Here is a 23,526-nt window from a genome sequence, read left to right on the forward strand (position 1 = left end):
CCAACAAACCGATCCTTACAAATACATTTGGGGTAAAAAGCATCAAGATTCACTTTCACTTTGAAGTAAGACAAAAATAAATGTAATATGACTGCATGGATAGACGATGGCACTTACTGTTCTGACAGTGTCCCCCTGAGAATCCACTGAGGCAAACGCATTCGTAGGTGTCCAGCATGGGGTTGCAGCGGCCGCCATTATGGCAGGGTTCCTGGGAACACGGGTGCTCCTGGAACATGGCAACGTTGTTGGAGCGGAGGGCGTTCTCCTCTCTGAGGATGGGGGTGCCCATCAGAATGATCTGGGGGCAGGGGCACACAGGGTTAAAGGGGTACACCTAAGACTTTAAGCATAGTTTAGGTTAAATACAAAGGGTCGGCTTGCTAGTCATGTTTAGTACAGTTTGTGAAAGCAGTTGTTTTTCTATATTCTGTGGCTCTGGAGCAGTGTTTTCAAGTCTGAAAAAATAACCCTCATGATGTCATTAGTTTGCACTTGCATACATTTACATAATATAAGTTCTGTGTTACAAACTTCAGTCATAAAGTTGAAAGATGTGGACATTAACCAGGGAAAGTAAAAGAAAAGAAATACCATTGGTTGCATGGGGCATGTAGTATCCAACCCCTCTGAAACCCACCTGTCAATGTGGCTGGTGGATTCCAAAATCTACCAGCCACTCACCTAACTAGCATTGCCTTTTTGGCTGACAAGTGAATCAAATTTAGCATCATCTGGTTGGTGGCTGGTGCTAAATTCCATCCCTGAGCTTGACCCATACTAGGGATTGATGCTGGGTTCTGGTCGATGCTGGAAGGTCAGAATTTCCCAGTTGAAATTTCTAACTTGTGTCTAAGTGTTCCAACTTCACAACACTAAAAATTGGGTAAAAAAGGGGGGCTAATGACAAACTGATGTTAATTTACAGTTTATACTGTAAAATTAACATCAGTTAATTTTGTACACATTATAGTTTACAATAAGGAAGTTTGGTGTTCCAATTCAACCTTTAGAAAGTCAGAAACGTTTGAGCTCCAAATTGTCTAAAGCACGACATTAAAGCTGGGATATCTAGACCATATTTCATTTTGAAGCTTTTTGTTACAAGTTCTCTATTTGGAGTCCTTCAACTTTACAGAAGTACACTAAAATAAATCTGTGAAATGCCACTTTAAATACCCAGAAAACTTTGTTTCAGATCTTAGATATTTCTCTGACATAAATATTCATTACTAATTAGGAAATAATTGAAATTTAAGTTTGGATGAAACCATCTATAGGTTTTATCAAGACTGTGTGGGTGTCGTTTCATCAGAGAGCCGCTTGGCAACATAAGCAATCATTACATTTAGATTAAAATGTGTCTAATTCTTTTTTTAAAGATAGATTTTTTTGGGCTTTTCTCAATGCCTTTATTAGATAGGACAGATATATCGTGAAAGGGGGAGCGAGAGAGAAGGGATGACGTGCAGAAAAGGGCAGAAGCTGGACACGAACCTGCAGCCGCCACAGCAAAGACACAGCTTCTGTACATGGGACGCCTGCTCTACCAACTGAGTCACTGGGCACCCCTAAATGTTTCTAATTCTGATTGCACAGAAATATGTGACATTTCTTTTTTCCATGTCAGCCTAGCCTACTTCAGACTATAAGAAGAAAAAAAAGGACAAAAATAGAAATACAGATATATGTCATGTTGAAAATAATCTTAACTGTCTGAGCTTTTTACAGAATATTGTGTGTTTGTGCAGGTACGTTCTCTGCTAGTAGAAGCTGAATGAGAATAGATTTTTTCAGGACTTCTGATATCTAGCATACTGTATCTTCTATACAGTAAATACAAAGGGCAAACTCTACCAAGGCTAACACTGTGGTTGAAAGTCAGACATAGAGGCCATAGAAGCGCAATATGAATGTTCGGTTTAAAATCCGGGTTTCTACATTTTGGACCAAGTGTCTGTAAGCTTAGACAGCTAAATCAGTATAATCTCATAAATCATACACAGATCTGTGTTTATGTAATGCACTTGATATTAATTTTGCCTCTCTTTGGAGGGTTACCTTTATAATTCTTATCTTGTTTTTAAATCTCTTAGCTTGATTCCAATGCTTTTGTTTGCAGATTCATCTGATTTATTTTTCTCTCTAACAAAACACTTGAGGATTAGTTTGCAGCCAGTCTTGGTTGTTATCCAAAAGGAAAGCATCAGGTTATGGGTCCATTGTGTTTTCTGCTGAATGATCATTAAACCTTATTATCAGAGCACACACTAGGAACAAACAACTTTGTAGAGTGATACTGTAGATTCTTTCTTCCAGTTGATTTTTCTACTTTTAAGACAAGCTTGTGATGGATTTTTTCGTGTGGTCATCTACTACAGCCACGCTACTGCAGGTGTTAACATTACATGACTTACAAGGTACATGTAGCTACATGCTAACATCAGGGAAACTGTAAATTTCTTTATGATTTTAGATTATGTTCTTATAAGAACATGTCCGGTTGTGTTTAGAAGCCTTTATTGATTTTCTCTGCAGAAATTGCTGCTAAACTCAGTTACTGTCATTGCCTGACTGCAGGCACACTGCTACATGTAGCTACATGCTAGCATCAGGGAAACATGTAATATTAGTTGCTGCTGTTATACATGTCTGCCCAATTTGCATCATATTCTTGCTGGAACTTGTCTGATTGTGTTTAGAAGCTTTAAAGGGTAATTTTTCACAGAAGAAATGCCGCTAAACTTAGTTACAGTCATTGCCTGGTTGCAAGCACACTGCTACATGTAGCTACTTGCTAATGTCAGGGAAACATATAATCTTGGTTGTCAGTGTTGTTAATTTCTACTAGATTTCAGATCATATTGCTGATGGAACATGTTAACTTGTTAAGATTTATTTTATTTACCTGCTTTATTGGTGATTTAATAATAAATGCTGCTTTACTTCGTTATTGCCGTTCCCTGGTTACAATACAGAAGACCAAGACATGCTGACCAATCAGAGCATACTGGGCTTTTTGAGAAGGGGGCTTAAAGAAGTGGGTACTAAAACAGAGTGTCTTAGACAGAAGGTGAATACAGCTGTTCGGGTATATACAGTATGAGAAAAATAAAGTGTTTTTGAACATTAAAGCATGTTAAAATGTTCTTGTAAAACCCAAAATACAACCTGAAAATAAGCGTAAAAAGTCCCCTTTAAACAGTGCATCCGACTGAGAATATATACCGTCATAATTAATTATTCCCTACAGGCCAAGTAAGACAAAAGCCACATTTAGCTTTTGATTAGCTCAAAACTGTCAAGGGAAAGTTTGCAGAAGAGAACTAATGACAAGTTTGCACAAACAGTAACATCCTGCCTTTGTTCTGCTGGGTTATTTTTGGCACTTAGAGATGAGCTTTTTGCTGAAAAGTGGAGGGAAAAAAACAAACTGGAAAGCTGTCAGGGAAAGATCTGAGAATAGTGAAAGGGAGGGACTTCAAAATGTGCATTCTATTATTAGTGCATGCTAATCCAAATGAGCAGAGCCACTGCCCGTCACAGTGTGAGCTTATAATGGAAAATTACTAATACGGGGGTCTGTAGTATGACAGCTGGACAGCTAATAACTTATCATTGGAATTTTTTGCAGTTGGCACAAGGACCCAGAGTCATTAAAATAACATATATACATTTGCAGAATCTGCAAGCAAGGTAATGATATAATACTTCTTCAAGAAATAGAGGCTTGTAAACATTTACCTTTTGGATTGTTCCCTTGAAGCCATCCGTGAGTGCAGCCACTCTTGCTAGTCGGCTGTAATCGGGAGCTCCGCCAACAAAAAGAGACTCTTTCAGGTTAAGATCTACGTGCAGATTCTGATGAGACAGGACACAAAGCGGTATGGTGAAGCAGAGCTGTAAAAACTCTACAAAAAAGCTCCACATACATCTTTAAAAACACCCAATTTAATCTTTTCCACACCCCATCTCCAATTCCTCTCAGAGGTTTTCTTTTCAGGACGTAATGTTTTATGGTTGTACTTCCAGTGCGTGAGAAAGTTAATGTATGTGTTTGTGTCCAGGGAGCTTCAAATAAGTTGTATCTTTTTGGTCAGGATATAAAGACTGAGATTAATAAACCATATTTGCAGGCATGTCACAGTCATATAGATTGTCCCATTAAAAAAAAAAAGTTATCCATATTGTAGCCGACAGAAGCTTTAACTGCACTCCCTCGCCTTCTTTCCACGTCAATACACTTGATACATTACAACATAATTGATTTCTATGTCTCTCAGAGAGAGTGGTCAATTATCCTCTATCTGTGAGACATAAAAAGCGACTACAAAGGGAAATCAGGAGCAGGCCGGACTTGAGATATGGATGGTTCTTAACAGACATCTCTAATGAATGGCTGATCATAAGCACCGACCTTTCAAACAGTTGAGTGTGGAGATGTTAATTGCAATTCATTTGTGCGGCAGACGGCTATGAAATTCGATTCTTTCCACCAAACCTTTGGGACAATTGCTTTGCATTAGCAAGGTGCTGCTTCCCTCTTTTGCGTGCAAGAGGCGGCCCACTTCAGAAGGAAGGAATTAATGATCTTTATTTTATGTAGAGCAGTAATTGCCAGAGGGGCAAAGTGGAGTTAATTGCTGGAAAAATGATGGAAGGGACCAAATAAACAAGGCTTTGTGAAGGCAAGCTGGCACTGACTCGGCTTTTATTTAGGATGGGATTTGGAGTGCAGGAGGCAGCGGTGCTTGGCTGTAGCCCGGGGCTGTGTCACTGCACCTTGAGCCGCTTCCAACAGAGACAGGGTGGGGACTTTGGCCAAAGCTGCTGGACCCAGCTGTGGCTGGTGCTTTTAGGCTCAACCAGAAGTTGTCTCTTTATGTAGACCTTACTGCTCTGCAACACTCACAAAAAAGTTACAGATGCATATTGAGTATAGACTGTATATAAAAAAGGATGACATAACAGCTCCCGAAAAATAAAGCCAAAACATCTAAATTGCCTACTGGCGCTTTGCTACAATGTAGGTCATAAACCACGCCCCCTCAATGTTAGCGGATGAGACACAGGCCAAAGGAAAAACTCAAGGTTACAAAGGTAACCGCGTTTCTCTGATAACATGAGTGAGGTATCTCACTATGCTGTCTGGTGAGATCTGGAGCAAATTTTAAAAAGATAGGTCAACGTACACGTCAAGCTTTTTCCACCCCCCATAGTTGGTGTCTGTCATTTAAGGTAGTTCTGATCACCCTTATGTATGTTCAAGTATTTGTTTTCTGGATACATTTGGTTTCAATTAGCAATTTCATGCTACAAAAGGAGTTTAGCTATATATTTGCGGCATCTTGCCACAATTAAAACATCTGCCGACACACAGGAGACTTTCTATTTTTGGAGCTGGACTGCTCATTGGGAGCGTTGATGACATATATATACTCATTGCATCACAGTCGCAGAGCTCAGAGTGTACTCTGGGCACAGATGGAGCAGCAGAACGTCAGGCAAAGTGAAAATGAAACCTTATCATTCATTGTACTAGCTCTAAAAGTTTGCATTCACTCACAGCAGCTGCTCTCATCTATTGATCTGATTTGATCAGCTCTGAAATTGTTGACAGATCAATTATCCAACCTGAGGGAAAAAAGAACTTATGGAGAGCTCCACATTCGCAATGTTCACAGACTTGCAAAAACCTCAGAATTTAGAGAGGGCACACAGAATGATACAAAGGGACACACAAGCATTTATCCCTTTGAAACCTGAGAAAGTCTGCTGGATTTCTTTCAAAAACATATAAACGCAATGAGCAACATGAGGAGAAATTACCCCAAAATTTGCAAGAAATTAGTAAAAAAGTGCAAATTGGCACAAAACAAAAAAAGAAAAATAGAAAAGTAAAAAAACAAATGAGGAAGGACTTGAAAAAATGCTTTAAAAAATAACAATTCTTAAACAAACTTTTCAATATACAGTTATGCTAATTATTAATGTAGTTTTCTAGTGATTTTCCCCAAGCCTAATAGTTTTCTAAGTCTACTAATTACTTGTGATTTGTGAGACATTTCCCTTTAAGCTGCTTGCTCTTGTTTTCTAAAGAAATCAGACTGATTTGCTCAGGGCTCAATGGTTTAAATAGCTGTGACATGTGTCTAAACACAGCACGAGATAAGTAATGTTCATCCAGGTTACACAGGGTTAAAAGAAGAACAAAAAACCCTGAAAGTTTGCAGTCTTTAACTCCATCAATGCGAAGATCGCTATGTGCGACTCGGCTTCAAATGACATCACGAGAGCAAGATGGCAGCAGGATATTTTGGCTTCATTTTTCCACAGTGGAGATGCATTCTCCATCTTTATATACAGTCTATGATACTGAGCCTGTTCCACTGGACTTTTTGATCTCGTTTGTCTTAATAATGTGGTTCTTTGAGCACACACTACCTATGTAAAGTTACTTTTCTAAGACTCTACAGTGAGATTTCATGCAATGAATTGATGCATTATGGTCTGTTTTGTCTCACACAGGTAATCACGTGCACCTGGTGAGAGAGGACAGCTGGTTTTTATGGAGTGATTCTCGCCCGGTGAGTGTTTGTGTTGTTATTGGCGAGTGAGTGACTTGAGTGAAAGAGTGAGCGACTTCATGATATTATGGAGGACTGCTCCTGTTTGCAGTAGAAGTGAGAGCAGATGACAAAAGAACAGCTCGGCTTGGCTTGGCACCTCACCGTCTCCAACGGTATATTTCCTCCCCTTCGCTCGCCTCCCCTGTCTTTGCACTCACTTTTCGACAGCCACGCGGCACTGGCGTAATGTCCCCTCCTACGCCAGACTAATGAAGACGTTCCTTTGTTGCTAAAAACAATGGCCGTCACAAAGATGACTGTCTTCTTTCCTTCTTCCCTCCCACCTTCTCACCCCCTTCCACCCCCACAGCAGATGGACTGAGGTGAAAGCCAAACCGCGTTCTTTAAGAGCATCTCTGCTTCAGTGCTGTTTGTGTGTGTGTTTGTGTGTATGGGCTTATGAAATGGCAAAGTTTTTCTCCAGAACTGGCACCTTTAAAGCTGCCCGCAGCTCTGAAGAAGTACCTTTTTTATTCAGTGCTGTTGTTGCATGGAGAGATGGGGGTGAGAGGACATAGTGGAGGACTCAAATGAAACATGGGCTTAAGTGTGACTGGGACTTGTCTCATTACCTTGCGTGATTTCTTATTTCCAGACAGCACATCATAGAGAAGGAAAGAAAATGGGGAGGAAGAGAGTTATTAGGGGAAGACTAGTAGGTGTCTGTGCACAGAGAGGCATGCAGAGCCAGAGCTAGGAAGTGCAAAAGCCCACAAAACACACACTCACATATACACTCAAGTACACACACCCTGGGCAGCAATTTGAAAGCATTACACACAGCTGCAGTGTAGCACAGACAAGTGAGATAAGTACATCAAATAAGGATATAAGACATGTGAAGAACCCTTTTTTTGCACATGCACTTTTGCATTATATGCCCTCTGTGTAGTGGTGGAAAGTACATTTACTCAAGTTCTGTACTTAAGTGCAAATCTGAGGTACTTTAGTTGTGTCTTTTCTTTTCATGCCACTTTATACTTTTACTCCAGTACATCTCAGAGGGAAATATTTTACTTCTTAATTCACTACATTAATATGAAAGCTCTAGCTGCTGGTTACTTTACGAAATAAGACTTTTGCATAAACACAAAAGAATACCTTATAAAATATGATATTTTGCTATAAATTAAATTAGCCAAAAGTTCATACAAGTATAGCTTTTGTAGCAATTGACAGAAAAATTATTATTATTATTGAACTTAATTACTATTTCATGTGTAACACTTTCTTTTAATAAATATTTAAATAATTTCCCTTTTTTTAAAAATAATTTTGACTTTTTTGGGGTGTGTTGTTCAATTTTATTTTTTAGATTTTTATGCACTGGGTACTTGTACTTTCAATTCTTTCATTATATATTCCTGATTATACTTACTTACTTAGGGACTGTTCATTATTTATGAGAGGAGAAGGGAAAGTGCAAAACAAAAAATAATATTTTAAGCACTTGGGGATGGACTTACAGGAGTGACATACAACTTTAGATGGTTGCATTTTGTTTTTAATCTTAAATAGTCTCTGAACCCCTGCCACTCCCTCCTTTGATATATAACGAACAGTCCCTTACTTTTACTTCAGTAACACCTTCAATGCAGGACTTTTACTCAGAACACAGTATTTACCAATGTTGAGTCAGTACTTTTACTTTTACTGTATACTTCCTCCACCACTGCTCAACCACAAAGCTGTGCAAGTGTGAGTTTACACCTAAAGAGAGTGAATACAAATAAGACAGCAAGTCTAAGAAGGCCATGCATGAAGCAGATGGTGCCATTAAGAAAAGATGAGAAGAAAAAAAACATCATGGATGAGAGACGGTGAGCAGTGCCACTTCACCCAACCTCATTTACAGACTGCTGCCACTGAAGGAAAGGTGAAGAAGATTCATCTCTCCTCTCTGTACCTACGTGCCTTTGATAGTATGCACTTTATCACGCTGGCAGCCGAGCCAACTTTGATATGATGAACGCTCCCAACATACGATCCATACATGTGCCTGTGTGTGACCGCCTTTGATATGATTTCAGATCCTCTAAGCAAAGCGTGCTATAGCTCCCTCCTAATTCTTACAGCAGGAGTGGGAGAGAATTAGCTGAGAGCCACACTGGATGGGGTCTCTGCATTGAGCTCCATAACTAGTCTGAGCTCATCCCTTGCGCCCCCCCCTCCAACCCCCTCCCTAGCCATCTTCGCTCTCCTCTAACTCTCTTCTTTTAATAAGATTTTCTGCCTCTGTTGCTGGAGTAAAACACAATTACCATACGGACGATGGGAGGCAGTGGGGGAAGGACAGAGCAGTGAGAGAAGAAAAAAAAAGAAGATAGACGGAGGAGAGCGTCTTAGAGGAAGATGATGGAGTTGACAGAGTGCATGTTCATCATCACAAATTACACTGGTTAATATAATTGGATGACTTACAGGCTTATCAAACTATTAAATCGCCTTCATTTGAAAGCATGTACCTGCTTTATTGGTCTAGACGCGGGGCTGAGGAGTTTCATTACGCTCTCCTCGCTGCTGCTACTGTATCTCCTTTATCTGCCTCCTCTTCCCCAGACACCACCTCAAAGGCTGAATTTATAAAAATCGACTGTATACCAGCAGTAAAAGCTGCTTTTGCTTTCTGCATGCAAGTTTTATCTCCAGTCCGTCAGCAAGCTGAAAGGCTGAGTTTTATTTTTTATTTTTTTTTGGAATTACAGGACTTCTAAAATTAAGACAGCTTGTCAAACTGGCCCTCTACATCTGGAGCTCTCCCTCTTACCTTGACGGATGTCAGGGGATAGCGGAATATATTCAGCAAATCAAGCCGACAGAACGGCGCGGTGTGAAGCGGTGTGGAAAACCTTAGCAAAGTGGGGAAAGTTTGCTGATTCAAACTGTGCCTGAAGCGGCAAGTTGAACCAAGGGCAAAATAAAGGGGGGGGCGGGGCACTAACACCCGAGGCTGTGGCGATGACATGATAAGAGATGATCAAACAAATACATTATATACGGCACAAGTATGGCTCAGCATAGGACAGGCCCATCAGCCCACGATCATCCGTTAGCAGGAGCTTGTTAGCGTTCTTACCGGTGCCTCTCCTCGGACAGGATCCTTCTTGTTCACCATGATCTCTCCTTTGCGGTTGGAGCGCTCCAGGTTGATGGTGTTCCACACATTCAGCTGGATTGGTTCCTTACTCCTGAAGTACACACACACATACACACACACACACACACTCAGGTGAATCATCTAGTAGGAAACACAGGCTCATTAAAAACACATTGCTCTGTTCAGTATGTCCTTTACCTGCAGCATGTTCACCGTTTATTTTATATGATTAAAGCACTCAAAAAATGTTTCCTTCTCTTGCTCTAATATAGTACTAACATTGGAAAATAGTACCAGGAGAAGTGACCACACCAATCCTCGCTGCCCTTCACTGGTTATCTGTGAGTTGTAGAACTGATTTCAAGATTTTACTGCTTGTTTTTAAAGCGCTGAATAGTCAGGCTGCCGCCTCTGTCTGTGGCTTGTTAACTCCATATGAGCCTGATTGCTGCCTGAGATCCTCCCACAAAGCTCCACTAATGGCTCCAAAATCTCATCCTGTCTATAACAGCGACTGTTGCTATCCAGGCCCCTCAGCTGTGGGACTAAACTTAATGACCTTTTCCTAAATCTCTTCTTAAAACTCACTTTTATCATTTGGCCTTTTCTTAACTGATGATATTTATTTTTTACATTATTTTACCTTGTTTCCTAACTTGTACACATTGATTTTAGCTTTGTTATTGTTTTTGGCTTTTTTAAAGCACTTTGTAACTTTGCTTTGAAAAGCGCTATAAAAAATAAAATTATAAAAAAGGCTAAAATGGTACGGTGTGATTCTAGCTTTAGTATTTACATCTTGCAAGAATGAGCCTTGTCTCCATGAGCAGATGCATGAGTAGAATAAAGATTGATAAATGGCACTACAACTAAAAGGAAATATGTATTTTTGATTATGGGGTGAAGTGGTTCTTTAGATGATGCCAACCTGATGGTGGCGGGTCCCTTCCCCAAGTCATAGCGGAACTCCAGGATCCCTTCATTGAGGGACAGAGAGATGAAGTCTCCTTTTCCGTCTGATTTTTGGCCGTTGTAGAAGATCAAACCGTTGGAGTCGTTGGCCATGAGAATCACTGTCATGCTGACCTTTTGACTGCAGAAACAGCACAAGCAAGAGTCAGATATATACAGCTATGCATACCTGGGATTCAAACAAAAGTTGCTTTCTTGCTTGTTGTCAGTGCACTGATATTCTGTCTATATGTAAATGAGGTAGAGATATTAGATATTCTACATGCAGAGAAGATGTGTTATTTGTGTGACATTGTGATTTCGGTTCAGGCTTAAAGCAGGCAGCTCTGCCTCAGGCACAGAACAAGCTTAGCCTATGAAAACTACACGGCATCCCGTGTTCAGTAATACATGTCTCGACGTGGTGTGTTTCATGCAGAGACATGGGACTTACCGCAGATCATGCCCATAGAGATGGAGCCCCTTCAGCTCCAGGTAAGAGTCACCATTGAATAGTGGCATGTAAGCTCCTCTCCTATCAGCCACTGGAAAAACAAAGAGACCATATTCATCCTCAGGACCCGTTTTTGTTGCTGACAGAATTGAAATTCAGGGATAGTCAGTACATCTTTCAGGGGCCTGTCAGCGTTATGGAAAGAGATGGATTTGTGTTTTCATAGCCTTTGGGATTAAGACTTTCTCCTGACAGAAATTCAAACAAAAAAATTCAAAAACCCTTATGTCAGACTGATTACACAGCCCGCCACAGTGTAACAAAGAACCTTTGGAGACGTGTAGAGTTTAACACCACAGCCGGGACCCATGAAATAATGCGGCCATTGTATTTTGGCAGGCCTTTTTACAAATTCATGTCTCTGCGATGGGTCTACGTCTGGCTGTCCCGTTTCTGGCTGTCTGGAGTGATTAGGACAGGCACCGTGCCATCCCTCTAACAAGTGGCTTGACATTAAAAATCAGTCAAGTGTCACCCGGGGGTATGTGTTTATGGTGCCGTTTGCAAAAAAAAACTACCATCATTCAGAGGCTTGCGTACACACACAAACTAACACACATACCTATGTAGCCGGCAAGAAAAAGCTTTTATTCGTAATTGGCTGGGATTAGCTGAGTCGAGTCAGGATGGGGAAGGCAGACGGAGATGAGAAAGCTAATTAGCTATTGTGCAGAAGACTGCTAATGATGATGGCACGCACCATGGAGGAGTGGGAAAAATAGTCTTGCATACGCAACAAGGATTCGTGCACTAAAATGAACTTTAATACAGAAACAGAGCTGCTCAGGATCTCATAGAGGAGGTTTTTCTTTCTCCCTTTCACCCTGTGTTTCAAGATGAAAACGCCGCGATCAATAAGTCACCAGAGGTCCGGGCACTAGAATGAGTTGAGTGACCACATGAAAACCTACATGACGTACGGGGGAGTCAAGCTTGACGATCAAGAAAAGTTGCTCAAATTGGACTTTTCACAGACATCTTTTGGTTAACCCTTTGAAACCCGGATGGACGTCACTTTTCTTGTGCTGCATTCAGAACTTTCATAAGTATCTAAACATTTGAACATTGAGCAAATTTGCTTGAACTCTTCCAAAAACATGGGAGGGGGGCAACTTGGCAAGAAATGTCCTGCAAATTGCATTAATTAATAGATATAGAGAAAGTCAGTAAGTAAAGATTTATTTATATAGCCCTTTTTAAAACGGTGCTACTAGTAACAAAGTGCTTCACAAACACATGTACTCACACTTAAAATAAATGAGTGAATGAATTAATAGGTTTTCAAGAAATTGGGGGACAAACAATCCCAAAACACACAAACAAACAAACAAAAAAAAAAACACAACACATGGAGTTCCAGAGAACTACGTTTATAAAAATAACAATTAGATATTTAAAGTGTATTATTTTATACTTAAAATTTATTTTAAGTATAAAATATTATTGTTTTAAGTACTTAAAACAATTTGTTGTCCCGTGTTTTCAAAGAAAACAAGCTGATTTGCCCAGGTTTAAAAGGGTTAAACACAGAAATTGCTGCCTCAAAATGCAATACACAGGGAGCTGTTGAATCTCGTGCTCAGGTTGACGGTAAGCTCAGAGGTAATTTTGTTTAGATGTGAGTAATGCTGCATAATTAGCACTTGCAATAAAACCCATCAAAACAATATAAAATTAGGAAAGATAATAACAAAGCAGTTAAAAACGCACATTTGGCAGTTATAATACTTTGTAGCTGCAATCGCGACTCATGGTCCCGCCCCCTAATAAATCAACTCTTCAGCTGAATTGCTTGCAGTGTGAAGTCAGACACACACACACAAACACATACACTGTCACTCTTTTTTACACATGCACATTAAGTGGTCTCTGACATAATGTAGCTAAGGAGCTGAATGTAAAACATTGTTGAAAACTCCCCCCTGCAGTTAGTTTTCTCAAGGACCGGCTGAGCCCAAGTGATCCTTCTTTCATCACTAAATTGTAATGATTTACACTATCGCAGCGTAAAAGCACTAAGGAAAGTAGGCCATTCAATATTATTGGAACACCCTTGAGAAAAGTCCTTGATGGTGAATATTATAGCAATGAGCAGCACGGGCGAACCCTCACAGAATGGAAATGGAAACCATAGCTCAAGCGCACACACACCGGGTTACACACACACTTAATATTACGACTAATTCACCTTCAGGATCTGATGAGTGGGCTCTAAGCTACCTGTCTTTTCGACTGTTCCAGGCGCAGCCCTCAGAGGGTACGTCCGCCTGACTGCCGCCTTATCTGTGAGCTCCTGTCTGGGGCTGACACTCGGGCTGACTGACGCTCCCATTAATCACGGCGGGCAGGGAGGACTGATGCGATTAGTCATCTCATTGATTCCAGCGGAAAAAAATAGCCTTTTGGAATGGGAGATGCTCTCACTCACACGGCATTGATTTTGGTTCACCTCAATTTATTTTAATCACCTGCTAACTGGGACTCAGGGCTTGGAAGGAGGCTATTCCCATCTGGTTTTTCTAAATTCCCAGGGTTCAGGGGTGCATGTTTCACTTTTGTTAGCAATGTCCCCGAGCAATAAACTAAACACATAAAAGAATAAAAGTGCATGGTTCTCTTTCATTCCCAGTTAAAGATGTCAACTCCAGCAAACATTCATGACAACATCTACAAAGCCGGGGAGGGAAAACACACGGGTAGACTTCAGAATGCGACACCGGCAAAAATGCTAATGATGAACTTCAAAAGCAGCTGAGCCGTGCTCCGGTCTTCTCCCCAACCGCGGCCCGGTTCTGCCATGTGGAGCTTAGTAGCAACAAACATGTTTGAACACAACACCTGTGGGCGGATAGGCAGGCGGGGAGGGAGGGAGCGGAGGAAGGATGCCGCTTCGCTGCTGCTAACACTAACAAGCGTATAGCCGAGTCGATGTGGTGAATGGCCCGACGGGGCCAATCATCTCCCTCAGTTCTGCAACCCGCCAACCCTTCCAGCCTGAAGGCTCAACCCCCCCTCCTCCATTCAGTGTTTGATCTCCTGTTTCGATTCAGGTTGGATGGAAATGTCACACAGCGGGAAGGAAAAAAAAAAAACGGGCAAAATTGAGGAGGATGCATCTGTGCTGACTCCAGACCAAAAGACTGGCACTCCTTCATAAGCACAGGAGAAAACAACTGAGGCATGACGATTTGGAGTTACACCTAAATATACCAGGGTTCATACACATTTTTACAAATACATTTCCATGACTTTTCCAGGACTTTGAGGCAAATTTTCAAGACCATGCATTCTCAGAAACAACCATCGATACTCCTAATTAGCTCTTTTTCATTATTATATAATAGCTTTCTTAACAAATATATTAATTTAAAAATAATGATTTCAAAACAGAATTAGAGCTTAATATTTAAATGTAACTAAGGGACTTTTCATTATTTATTTCTTTAAAAATATTTGCCTTTTTTATTGTAAAGACTAACATGCATGCTCTTTTTTTAAAGTCAAAATTAACACCAATTACCCCAGCTAGAAACTTAAAAAACAGAAAGTATTGCTGGAATTTTAAAGCTCTGATGGTTGTGTTATACAAGTTTGTAAAACAAAATCCCGTGACTTTTTTGCAACTTTCAGGTATATATAGATAGATTATAGATTATAGATTATAAAACTTTTCCAGGCCTGGAAATTCCTATTTGCAAATTCCATGAATCTTCCAGGTTTTTCATGAGCATACAAATCCTTTTATCCAGTTCAATTACCTTTCTCGCAGTGTCTCCCTTCACGTCCCATGGGACACTCGCATTTGTAGCCTCCCTCGGGCATGGCCTGGCACTGGGACGATGGATGGCACCTGTTGGGCTCGCATGGATCATGGACGTCAGCACAAGTTGGACCTACAGTAGATACACACACACACACACACACAAATCCCCCATGAGAAACTCACCACCGTTTTCAACCATTTTCTCTTTTATTCCATCTGAGAGGAGGGGAGACAAAAAAAAGCGGGATATGCGGATTTCCTCTGTAATAGAGGTCATTTTCTAATAGGATTTGGAAATATTACACGTCCAGATTAAACAGTGGAGAGCCTCCCCGCCACGCGGCCGTGTTTCTGGGCCAACGCCGACTGTGGGAAAGGCTCGGGAGTGTCTGGTGGATGATGGTTTTGCCCTCTGCCACAGCCCATCTGAATTCACCCGTCATTACTTTAGCAGTCAGAGCCTGTGGTGAGGAGAGCGCTTTAATGAACCCCATCCCCGCTGAGCTCACAGGGCTCCCCCCGTTTTTTCCTCACTCGCTCTTTTTGGAAGCTAGCTTTAATCCTCCACTCACTTCTTCCCTACCACAGCTCTTTTTTCACATCTCTTCCTTCTCCACTTTTTACTCTCACCTTTCTCATTCATCTGCCTGTCCTGACATGTCCTCCCTCTAACTACAACCCTCTCCACCCATTTAGTCTCTCTTAGGGCTTTCTGTGATCTGTCCCTCCCCTCGAGATGCGCAATCTTGGCCACTTTCTACATCACGACAAAATTAACTTGAATGCGAGTCTGCAGGCGACGGTCCAATTCTCATTATCGCCATTCATTTTACGCCGTGTTGCCAACACAACTTTGATCACAGTGATGCTTTCTCAGAGCGCGGGGTTATCTTCACTTCTTCTGAGGCTTCTCAATAAAAACAAAACATAAAAGCACCTCTTATATGAAAGACAGTAATAAAAGAATGTGATACTTTATTGATCCACATTTTAAATTCAAGAAACAAGCTTTTAAAACTTGGCTGAGAGGTTGTTTCCCAAACCACGAGGCTGCCCCCGTGTGAGCACAAAATCCTTTACTATTCAAGCATAAAAGTTAACTCTGACAATTAATTTGGTTCTGGTGTGAAACTTTTCTGCAGTGGGCTGCCGTACAACCAGCAAGGGGCACGCTTGGCTAGGCGCTGATGGTGTCTGCTCGTAGCTATATTCTCTCTAAGTTGCTTGTTAGTTGGCATCTGGTGGAGGGATAAAAAAAGGAGGAAGGGATGTGGAAGGGGAGATAGGCCAAAGGCCAATCGCTGAGCATTTGGTGGAAGTTTTCATGTTTTTCTGAACTGCGTCAACATTTAATCTCTCGTTTCTGTGTCCGACACACAGATTTGACGGTTTTGGTGTTTACAAAATGACTTCCAGCGCTCCTGCTGGGGGCATGAGTTGCACTGTCAAATTAGGCTGTCAAGCTTACTTAGGATTTGTTAGCAAGTCATGACCACAGAGAATCCCAGAAGAGAAGGAAAAGTAGACATATAAACATAATTTTAACAAGGTGTTAGAAAAGTCTGTGTCTAAAAGTAAATAAACTGTCACAGTTTCTACTAATGTCCCTGCACTTACATTATAATTAAACTGTCACAATTGCATCGCTGCCCAGAGATCCCAGTATCACCATTAGGAACCAGAGGAGGGAACAAATCTTTTGACGACCATTCCTAAGTCAGAAATTTTGAGTCATGAGTCATCAACAAGTCATAATGCACTCTTCACCATCAAACTGAAAGTATTCATCTTTGCACTCAAGTCCCAAGTCAAGAAAGCCAAGTGCCGAGTCAAGACCATTCTAAGCCAGAAACCTTGACTCACAAGTCATTAACCAATCATAGTGCACTTTTCACCATCAACCTGAGAGGACTCATCAACATCCAGAGGTGGGACCGAGTCATTGTTTTGCAAGTCGCAAGTAAGTCTAAACTCTTTGAACTCAAGTCCCAAGTCAAAACAGAGAAGTTCCAAGTTCAAAACTTAACTGAAACGACTCAGCAACATCCAGAGGTGGGATCAAATCAATGTTTTGCAAGTCACAAGTTAGTTTCAAGTCTTTGCAATCAAGTGACAAGTCAAGACCATTCTACGTCTGAAACCTTGATTCACAAATCATAAACGAAACATAGTGCACTTTTCACCATCAAACTGAGAGGACTCATCAAAATCCAGAGGTGGGACCGAGTTATTGATTGTACTGTAAGTCACAAATGCATCTTAGGTCTTGCATTCAAGGTATCGAGTATTGTCAAGTCAAAAGGCTCAAGTCCAAGTGATGGCACGAGTCACTGGTGTTTAAAGTTGAGCTGCAAGCCTTTTTTTCCCCATTTCGCAAAGTTGGGTCTAAAGTTGTCAAATTTGTGACTCAAGTCCAAACACCTGTTAGGAACCATTCATTGTGTTGGCCTCTTACCCCAGAATCCTTTGCTGCACTTGCAGTGGAACATCTCTGCCTCCTTGACCTGGCATGCGGCGCCGTTCTTGCAGGGATTTGGCAGGCAGGGGTTGTTGCCACATTCCCCCACGCCACTGCCGTACAGACTGTCGCCCCCGTTCTCCTGCAGGTTGAGCACCCGGTTGTTGACATCCAGCAAGCGGATGCAGCCCACCAGACCTGTGGCCACCTCAGTCCTCTCCCTCACACTGACGGAGAAAAGGGGACAGAGTGTCTTTTTTCAACACAAAGTTTGACACAGCCTGCATTTATAATTATTACACTACTGACGTCACTCAATAACAATGAGCTTAGGGTGAAGAAGATGCTTTTTGTTCTGTCTGATTTAATCCCCAAAACAAAACTGAACATAAAGGGTCTTACTCTTGCTTCATTTCCTCGGGCACTCCTCCGATGAACAGGTGGGTGTCGAGGTTAAGGCCGTCCGTGCCGCGTGGACTCTCGCCCTCGATGTGGGGCTCGTTGTCCACGCTGAGCATAGCGTTGCGGCGGTTGCGCGTCACCACCAGCTGATGCCAGCGACCCTGATTGATTTGTACTTTGCTGACCACTGTGCCTGTTCCTGAACCTGTGTTGAATCTGAAAAAAGGAGAAACAAAGCATCCAGTAAATTTTACAGCACTCGAGGAGGTTATTTTCCACCCAACACCTTGTCTCGTTATTGAGCAGCACCTAATGACGAGTAGGTATCTGCTCATTTTATTCAACAAGACAGAGAGGGATGAAAGAAAGGAGGTACGGGATTTCCCATTTGGGATTCCAAACTATGTGACTGGAATGCTGCAGTTAAAAAATGTCTTCACACCATCTTATTCTTTAATTAAACCTTCTATCTTATGAGGTTTTGTTGAGAAAAAGGCCATATCATCACAGAAAAGAGCCGTCGTGTATGTGCACCTATACATGGGGTAGTATTAGCACAACCTGAGAGCAATTATCTGCCACAAATAATTAGTTCTTCTCCCCACGTCTTGGATTTGCAGGGCTGTGGGTGGTAATCTCACAGCTGTATTTCTGGAATTGAGGCAGAGCTCCATTTGAAAGCACAAGTGACTAATGATCTCCTTTACTTTGCTATTGATTTTTCTCTGAATAGAGAAATCTAACCTGGCCAGGTTGAGCGGAACTAAAATAAGGGCTCGGAGGGGTCAGGGTGAAACACAAGACCCAAAAGATAAGGGAAAGCGGACGCTGTTTGAAATAATAGGTCTAAAACAGACCCGGCGCAGAATCTCTAATTAGTCCATTCACGTCTCTTCTGAAGATGCTGCCTCACCCACAAATGATTTTTTATGCATACAATGCTGCTGCGGGGAAGCGATGAATACTTAGTGTTTCTGCAGGTTTCAGGCAGAAAAATGGTCCAATTTAAACAAATGGGGTGAACCCTTTTGCTTTCTGTCAGCATACTGCTTGCCTTAAAAAAGATATTGTTCAAATCCTGTTACACCTAGAACCTAAAGGGGCACTGCGCCAATTTTACATGTCACAGTCAATTTACTCGTCACAAGGAGTGAGCTGAGCTTTAAGGCTACATATGCTAAACTGAGGGCATGGAGATTGAATAATGTGGGTGTTTATCAGACAGGCAGGGTGTAGCAAAATACACTATAAAGGTGCATTATGGGAGGCATGGAATCAAATGTTTCTGGATCTTTGCTTCCTAAAGAACTTTAGGGTATATACTGTAAATTAGCTTATGTAAGTGCATATAATTGATATAGCAAGATGACTGATGAATTTTTTTTTCTCTCAGAATATATCATGATGACACCCAACCACCACTTGCGTCACAGTGATTAGATCCAAATCTCTATACCTCTATAAATCTTTTGAAAGCTAGAGTGACGCCACTTTTCTTGTGCTGCTTTCAGTAGCTTTTCACAAGTATTTTGACCTTTGAACCTTGAGCAAATTGGTGCAATTTCCTTCAAAAACTTGGGGAAAAAAGGCAATGAGCAAATATATAAGACATGTTCCATAAATTTCTAAAAAAGGAAAAAGGTTGGGAAAAACTGAATGTAAAGCTAATTCTTATAATCATATATTTAAAATTAAGTTATAGAAATATTACAATTTTAGGCACTTTTTTCCAGGTCACTTCTTTTATCAAAAAAAGTTTGTTTTTTTTCAAGCAATTTGTTGTACTTTGTACTAATTTCTTGCTAATTTGGGGGTCATTTCTTCTTTTGTTTCTTGATGTCTTCTTCCAAAAAAAAAAAAAAACATACGAGGACTGGCACATTGTTAATATATTTTCATACGTCCAAGTGTTGGGGAAAATACATTAAAACTACAATCTACTTCACAATAAAATTAGTTAAATTGCATTTAAACTAATTTAAAAATAGCTTGTTAAACTAAAACTAGTTTTAAAAGGTAGTTCAACTACATTTCAGAATACACCATTTAAATTATTTCAATCTGAGTCTGGAAATGCATATTGTTACATAGAAGTTTAATGAACTGATACTGGATTATGTGTAGGTGTGTTTGATATAGGGACTGGGGCAGGCCAGTCCTCTCGTAGGCAGTCAAAGGATGTGTTTTAAGGAGAATATAGAGCAGAACAGTTGTCAGGTTGGAATCAGGAAATTACTAAACTTTTAGGAAAAATACATAGTATTCGATACTGCAGACATCTTGGTTGCAAACCATTTTCAAAGAAACTACAAGACCACAGACGGCTAAAAGGGAACAAAACCTAAATTAAGAATTTGAATGTGACTGCCTGTTACGGCCTTGGAAAGTTTAATTAAGAATTGATCGAATGGTATGTCATAGGACAGTGGTTCCCAACTGGTGGTTCACGGGTCTATTCTGCATTGACCACAAGTGATTCATGAATATGCCAAGTTTGTAAAAAAAGACACACTTTTAAGTGCCGTTCTTGTTTATTCTTGCAAAATGCTTTATTTCTTTGTGTTCTAAATGTGTGGCGTTTATATTTTATGAAATAAAATTGAATATGTGGTAATTTATCTAATTTGCAGATCTTGAACTAATGACTAGGGAGAATTCTGGACCCTGTGGCTGGATCAGTTGGGAACCACTGTCATGGGGTACAAAGTCTGGAGCTGCTTCACAGACAGTGGATGGGAGCCTGATTTTGTGGACACACAAATTGTTTGCTTTCTTGTTTATACCCAAAAGAGCTTCATTCTATTGCTTTTTTGTCAGAGCATTCCTCTGGCTGCTCAGTGTCAAAGAGAAAATCTTTCCCAATTTATTGTCTGTGGAGCAGTTCCAGACTTTATACCCTTTGACATCACAAGTGTGAGTTTTAAGTCTAGTTTTTGGAGTTGGGAAAGAGTTGATCGTGTTTATTAGTATTCTTGGATTGTCTTAGACCACAGGAATAACATGTATCAGTTTTGAAAATCGGCATACTTCCCCTTTAACTACCGAAAAAAGCTTATGAGATTTGGATATGGTTAAACTGCCACATAACTGCAAATTGTAGTTTAACTAGTAACTGAACTACAAGTAGTTTACTTCTCCCCAGCACTATTCCATACATGACACATGATACTCATGTACAACATGTTAAATTTAATGGATCTGAGCCATTTCCTGGCAGATGTGTAGAGGTCATTGCCTCCATCTGTAATTACAAACATTACATACACCTTAACTCTGTATGCATGTGATTCAAAATTACATATAAAAAGCCATAATTTTGACATCCTGCACATATTTCTGTACATATGTTCGCACCATCTGTAAACGTGATCATGCGAGCGGCTTTTCTGCAAGTTTGAACACATTTCTGAAAGCGTGCCTTCGTAGCCTCAGCCTGCAAATCTGTCAATAAGCTTTTGTGTCTTTTTTTAAAAAACATTTTCTGGCAGTGGTGTTTTCAACATGTTTACTTGCTGTAATTATTTGCCTCATTATCTTCAGTGTTCTCTATTTGTGTTATTCTTATCTACATCCTCTCTCAGCTGCCGCCACAATGACCCTGATTCCCCACAGGGGATCATTTAAGTTTCATCAGATTTAATCAAATGAAAGCAGCAGACTTAACAGCTGCCCCTCTTCACTCTCACACTGCTCACCTGAGCTCCACCTTGCCGTTAACCAGAGCCAAGGAGATGAAGTCCTTCTTGCCCTCCTGGCCGTTGTAGAGCAGGATGCCCGTCATCTCAGATGCTCTGAACTCCATGGCGATGCGGACCGTGTGATAAGCGCTCATGGTTTGGAAAGCCAAGTACGACTGCCCCCCAAATGACGGGATGAAGTACCTGATCACTGTGGAGGAACGGATACAACAAGCCAATCCTGTCATTAGTGCATGATTTGCTTTATCGTGGCGTAATAGGCGTTTAATGTGCATAATTAAGTGTGAGCGGAGGTGGTGTGTCACCGCCTCTTGATGACAGAGAAATAAGCCTGTCTGTCAGATTATTTAAGGAATGGCGTTTTTCCAAAATGCTTGATGAGTTTATCAAAAGGAGAGGGTCGAGGAAGAGGAGGAGCTTTTCAGAAAGTCACACGCATTCAGGCGCTCACACACACACACACACACACACACACACACACACACACACACACACACACACACACACACACACATGCACACAGTCATGCACACACTCATGCACAGGAAAACCTTTGTTTTTCCGCCACTCGACAATTATGATTATTATCATCCATTTTCTCCCCCGGGCTCCTTTTCTCTCCGTCCATCTGTCTTTCTGTCCATCTCTCTGAGGAGAATGGCAGCTGATGAGCTCCCTCTTTTCTAATGACTTGATTGATTCGGGGAGGCTGGATGCATGCGGTTTGTGTGTGAGTGTGCGTGTATGCGTGACTTCATTTAGCCACTCTAACTCAAAGACACACACTGATTCTCACCAGCTAATCCCCATCAAAGCAATTAGTGTCAATTATCTTAAGATGCAGCTGCGTGAGGTTGCTCCTCATCCCTCCAAAAAAATCTCAAAGTAGGGTAAGAGGGAAGAGACAAAGGAGTTGTGCTGCTCAAGAACTTCTTGATTTATGATTTTCTCCGCGGTGCTGATTGGATTCTGCGTTGCTTTTGGTGAACGGCTCAGCGGTCGCTCGCTTCCGAAGTGCTAAACCTGTCTGAGACACTTGAGATGAGCTCAGGACAGATGTTGCGTCTGACTCACCTAAACTCTTTGTTTTTCAAGTTTTTAAAATATCTCGTATAAAACTGATGCCCTGTCTGGAGCTCTGATTGCTGTTGTTTCGTTGAGCTTAATTAATATGACCCAATAAATCCACATCTGTGACCACATAACATCGCATTTGCATATTCCAGCACTAACTGAAAGTCATTACTCACAGTGCTACTTAAGGTGTCACTTTGCAGCTACTTTAGAAGCTACAATTAGTAGACAAAGCTACTGCTTAACAGAAGAAATATATGCCCTTTTTTCTTTACAATAAGAGTTTCATTAAATACACCTTTAATATTTGATTTTTTTAAAATCATAATGGTGTGTTTCTGCTACTTTATAAATATATTAAAGCACTCGAGGATGTGGTTAGCAGTGATTACAGAACAGCTAAAAGGCATGATTGGCACAATGGAAAGTGGAGTGCCTAAAACCCTCTTAGTTGCTGCAAAATCACTGCAAACGTCAGCCTTTGGTGGTTTCTTTGTAATTGCTAATTTCAATAGCAAGGAAATAAGGAAATAAGGAAAGTCTGTTCCAGCTCATTTTCTCAGATGAGTTTGAAATAAGCTTAGACTTTGAAACTTTTGAGGGTGATAACAAATATGGGAAGGGGAATACTTCCTAATATATATGGAACAAGAATTACCACCTCCTGGTTATATGCCTCCGCTAACCAGTCAAACTGCAGTTATAGTTTACGTCCATGTCTGTCCAGACTCATATGAAGCTAACAATGCTTCAGACATGGATGCTGCTGCAAAGAAGCTACATATTCTTAAACATGGATGCTTTACACACATCTTCAACCTGGCAGCACAGAAGATCTCCACAAACAGCATAGCGTAAAGGTGGACAACGTAGACTGGTGTCACCAATTCAGTATGTGTGAAGTTGACCTTTGAGCTTTTAATATAAGTTGTCATCACCT

At 40.9% G+C, this 23,526-nt stretch overlaps 1 protein-coding gene across 17 annotated transcripts in view; it reads right to left on the bottom strand.

The window, feature by feature from the left end:
- Positions 1-23,526, bottom strand: part of agrn (agrin) — a 355,349-nt gene that overhangs the window by 18,340 nt on the left and 313,483 nt on the right. For 10 of the 17 annotated variants that reach the window (XM_088082543.1, XM_088082551.1, XM_088082544.1 and 7 more), the window contains 10 exons: positions 21,510-21,702; positions 17,815-18,030; positions 17,410-17,639; positions 14,950-15,084; positions 11,132-11,222; positions 10,655-10,819; positions 9,706-9,817; positions 7,202-7,213; positions 3,745-3,861; positions 118-301 (listed from right to left, as the gene is read on the bottom strand). In XM_088082543.1, coding sequence (XP_087938669.1) covers positions 118-301; positions 3,745-3,861; positions 7,202-7,213; positions 9,706-9,817; positions 10,655-10,819; positions 11,132-11,222; positions 14,950-15,084; positions 17,410-17,639; positions 17,815-18,030; positions 21,510-21,702 — 1,455 coding nt within the window. The remainder of the gene's footprint in view (positions 1-117; positions 302-3,744; positions 3,862-7,201; positions 7,214-9,705; positions 9,818-10,654; positions 10,820-11,131; positions 11,223-14,949; positions 15,085-17,409; positions 17,640-17,814; positions 18,031-21,509; positions 21,703-23,526) is intronic. The other 7 variants (XM_088082542.1, XM_088082553.1, XM_088082548.1 and 4 more) reach the window with 1 other exon arrangement.

The sequence above is a fragment of the Plectropomus leopardus genome, chromosome 9, assembly GCF_026936395.1.
Source record: "Plectropomus leopardus strain MGB_pleo_1.0 chromosome 9, ASM2693639v1, whole genome shotgun sequence".
In the NCBI taxonomy this organism is placed as follows: domain Eukaryota; kingdom Metazoa; phylum Chordata; class Actinopteri; order Perciformes; family Serranidae; genus Plectropomus; species Plectropomus leopardus.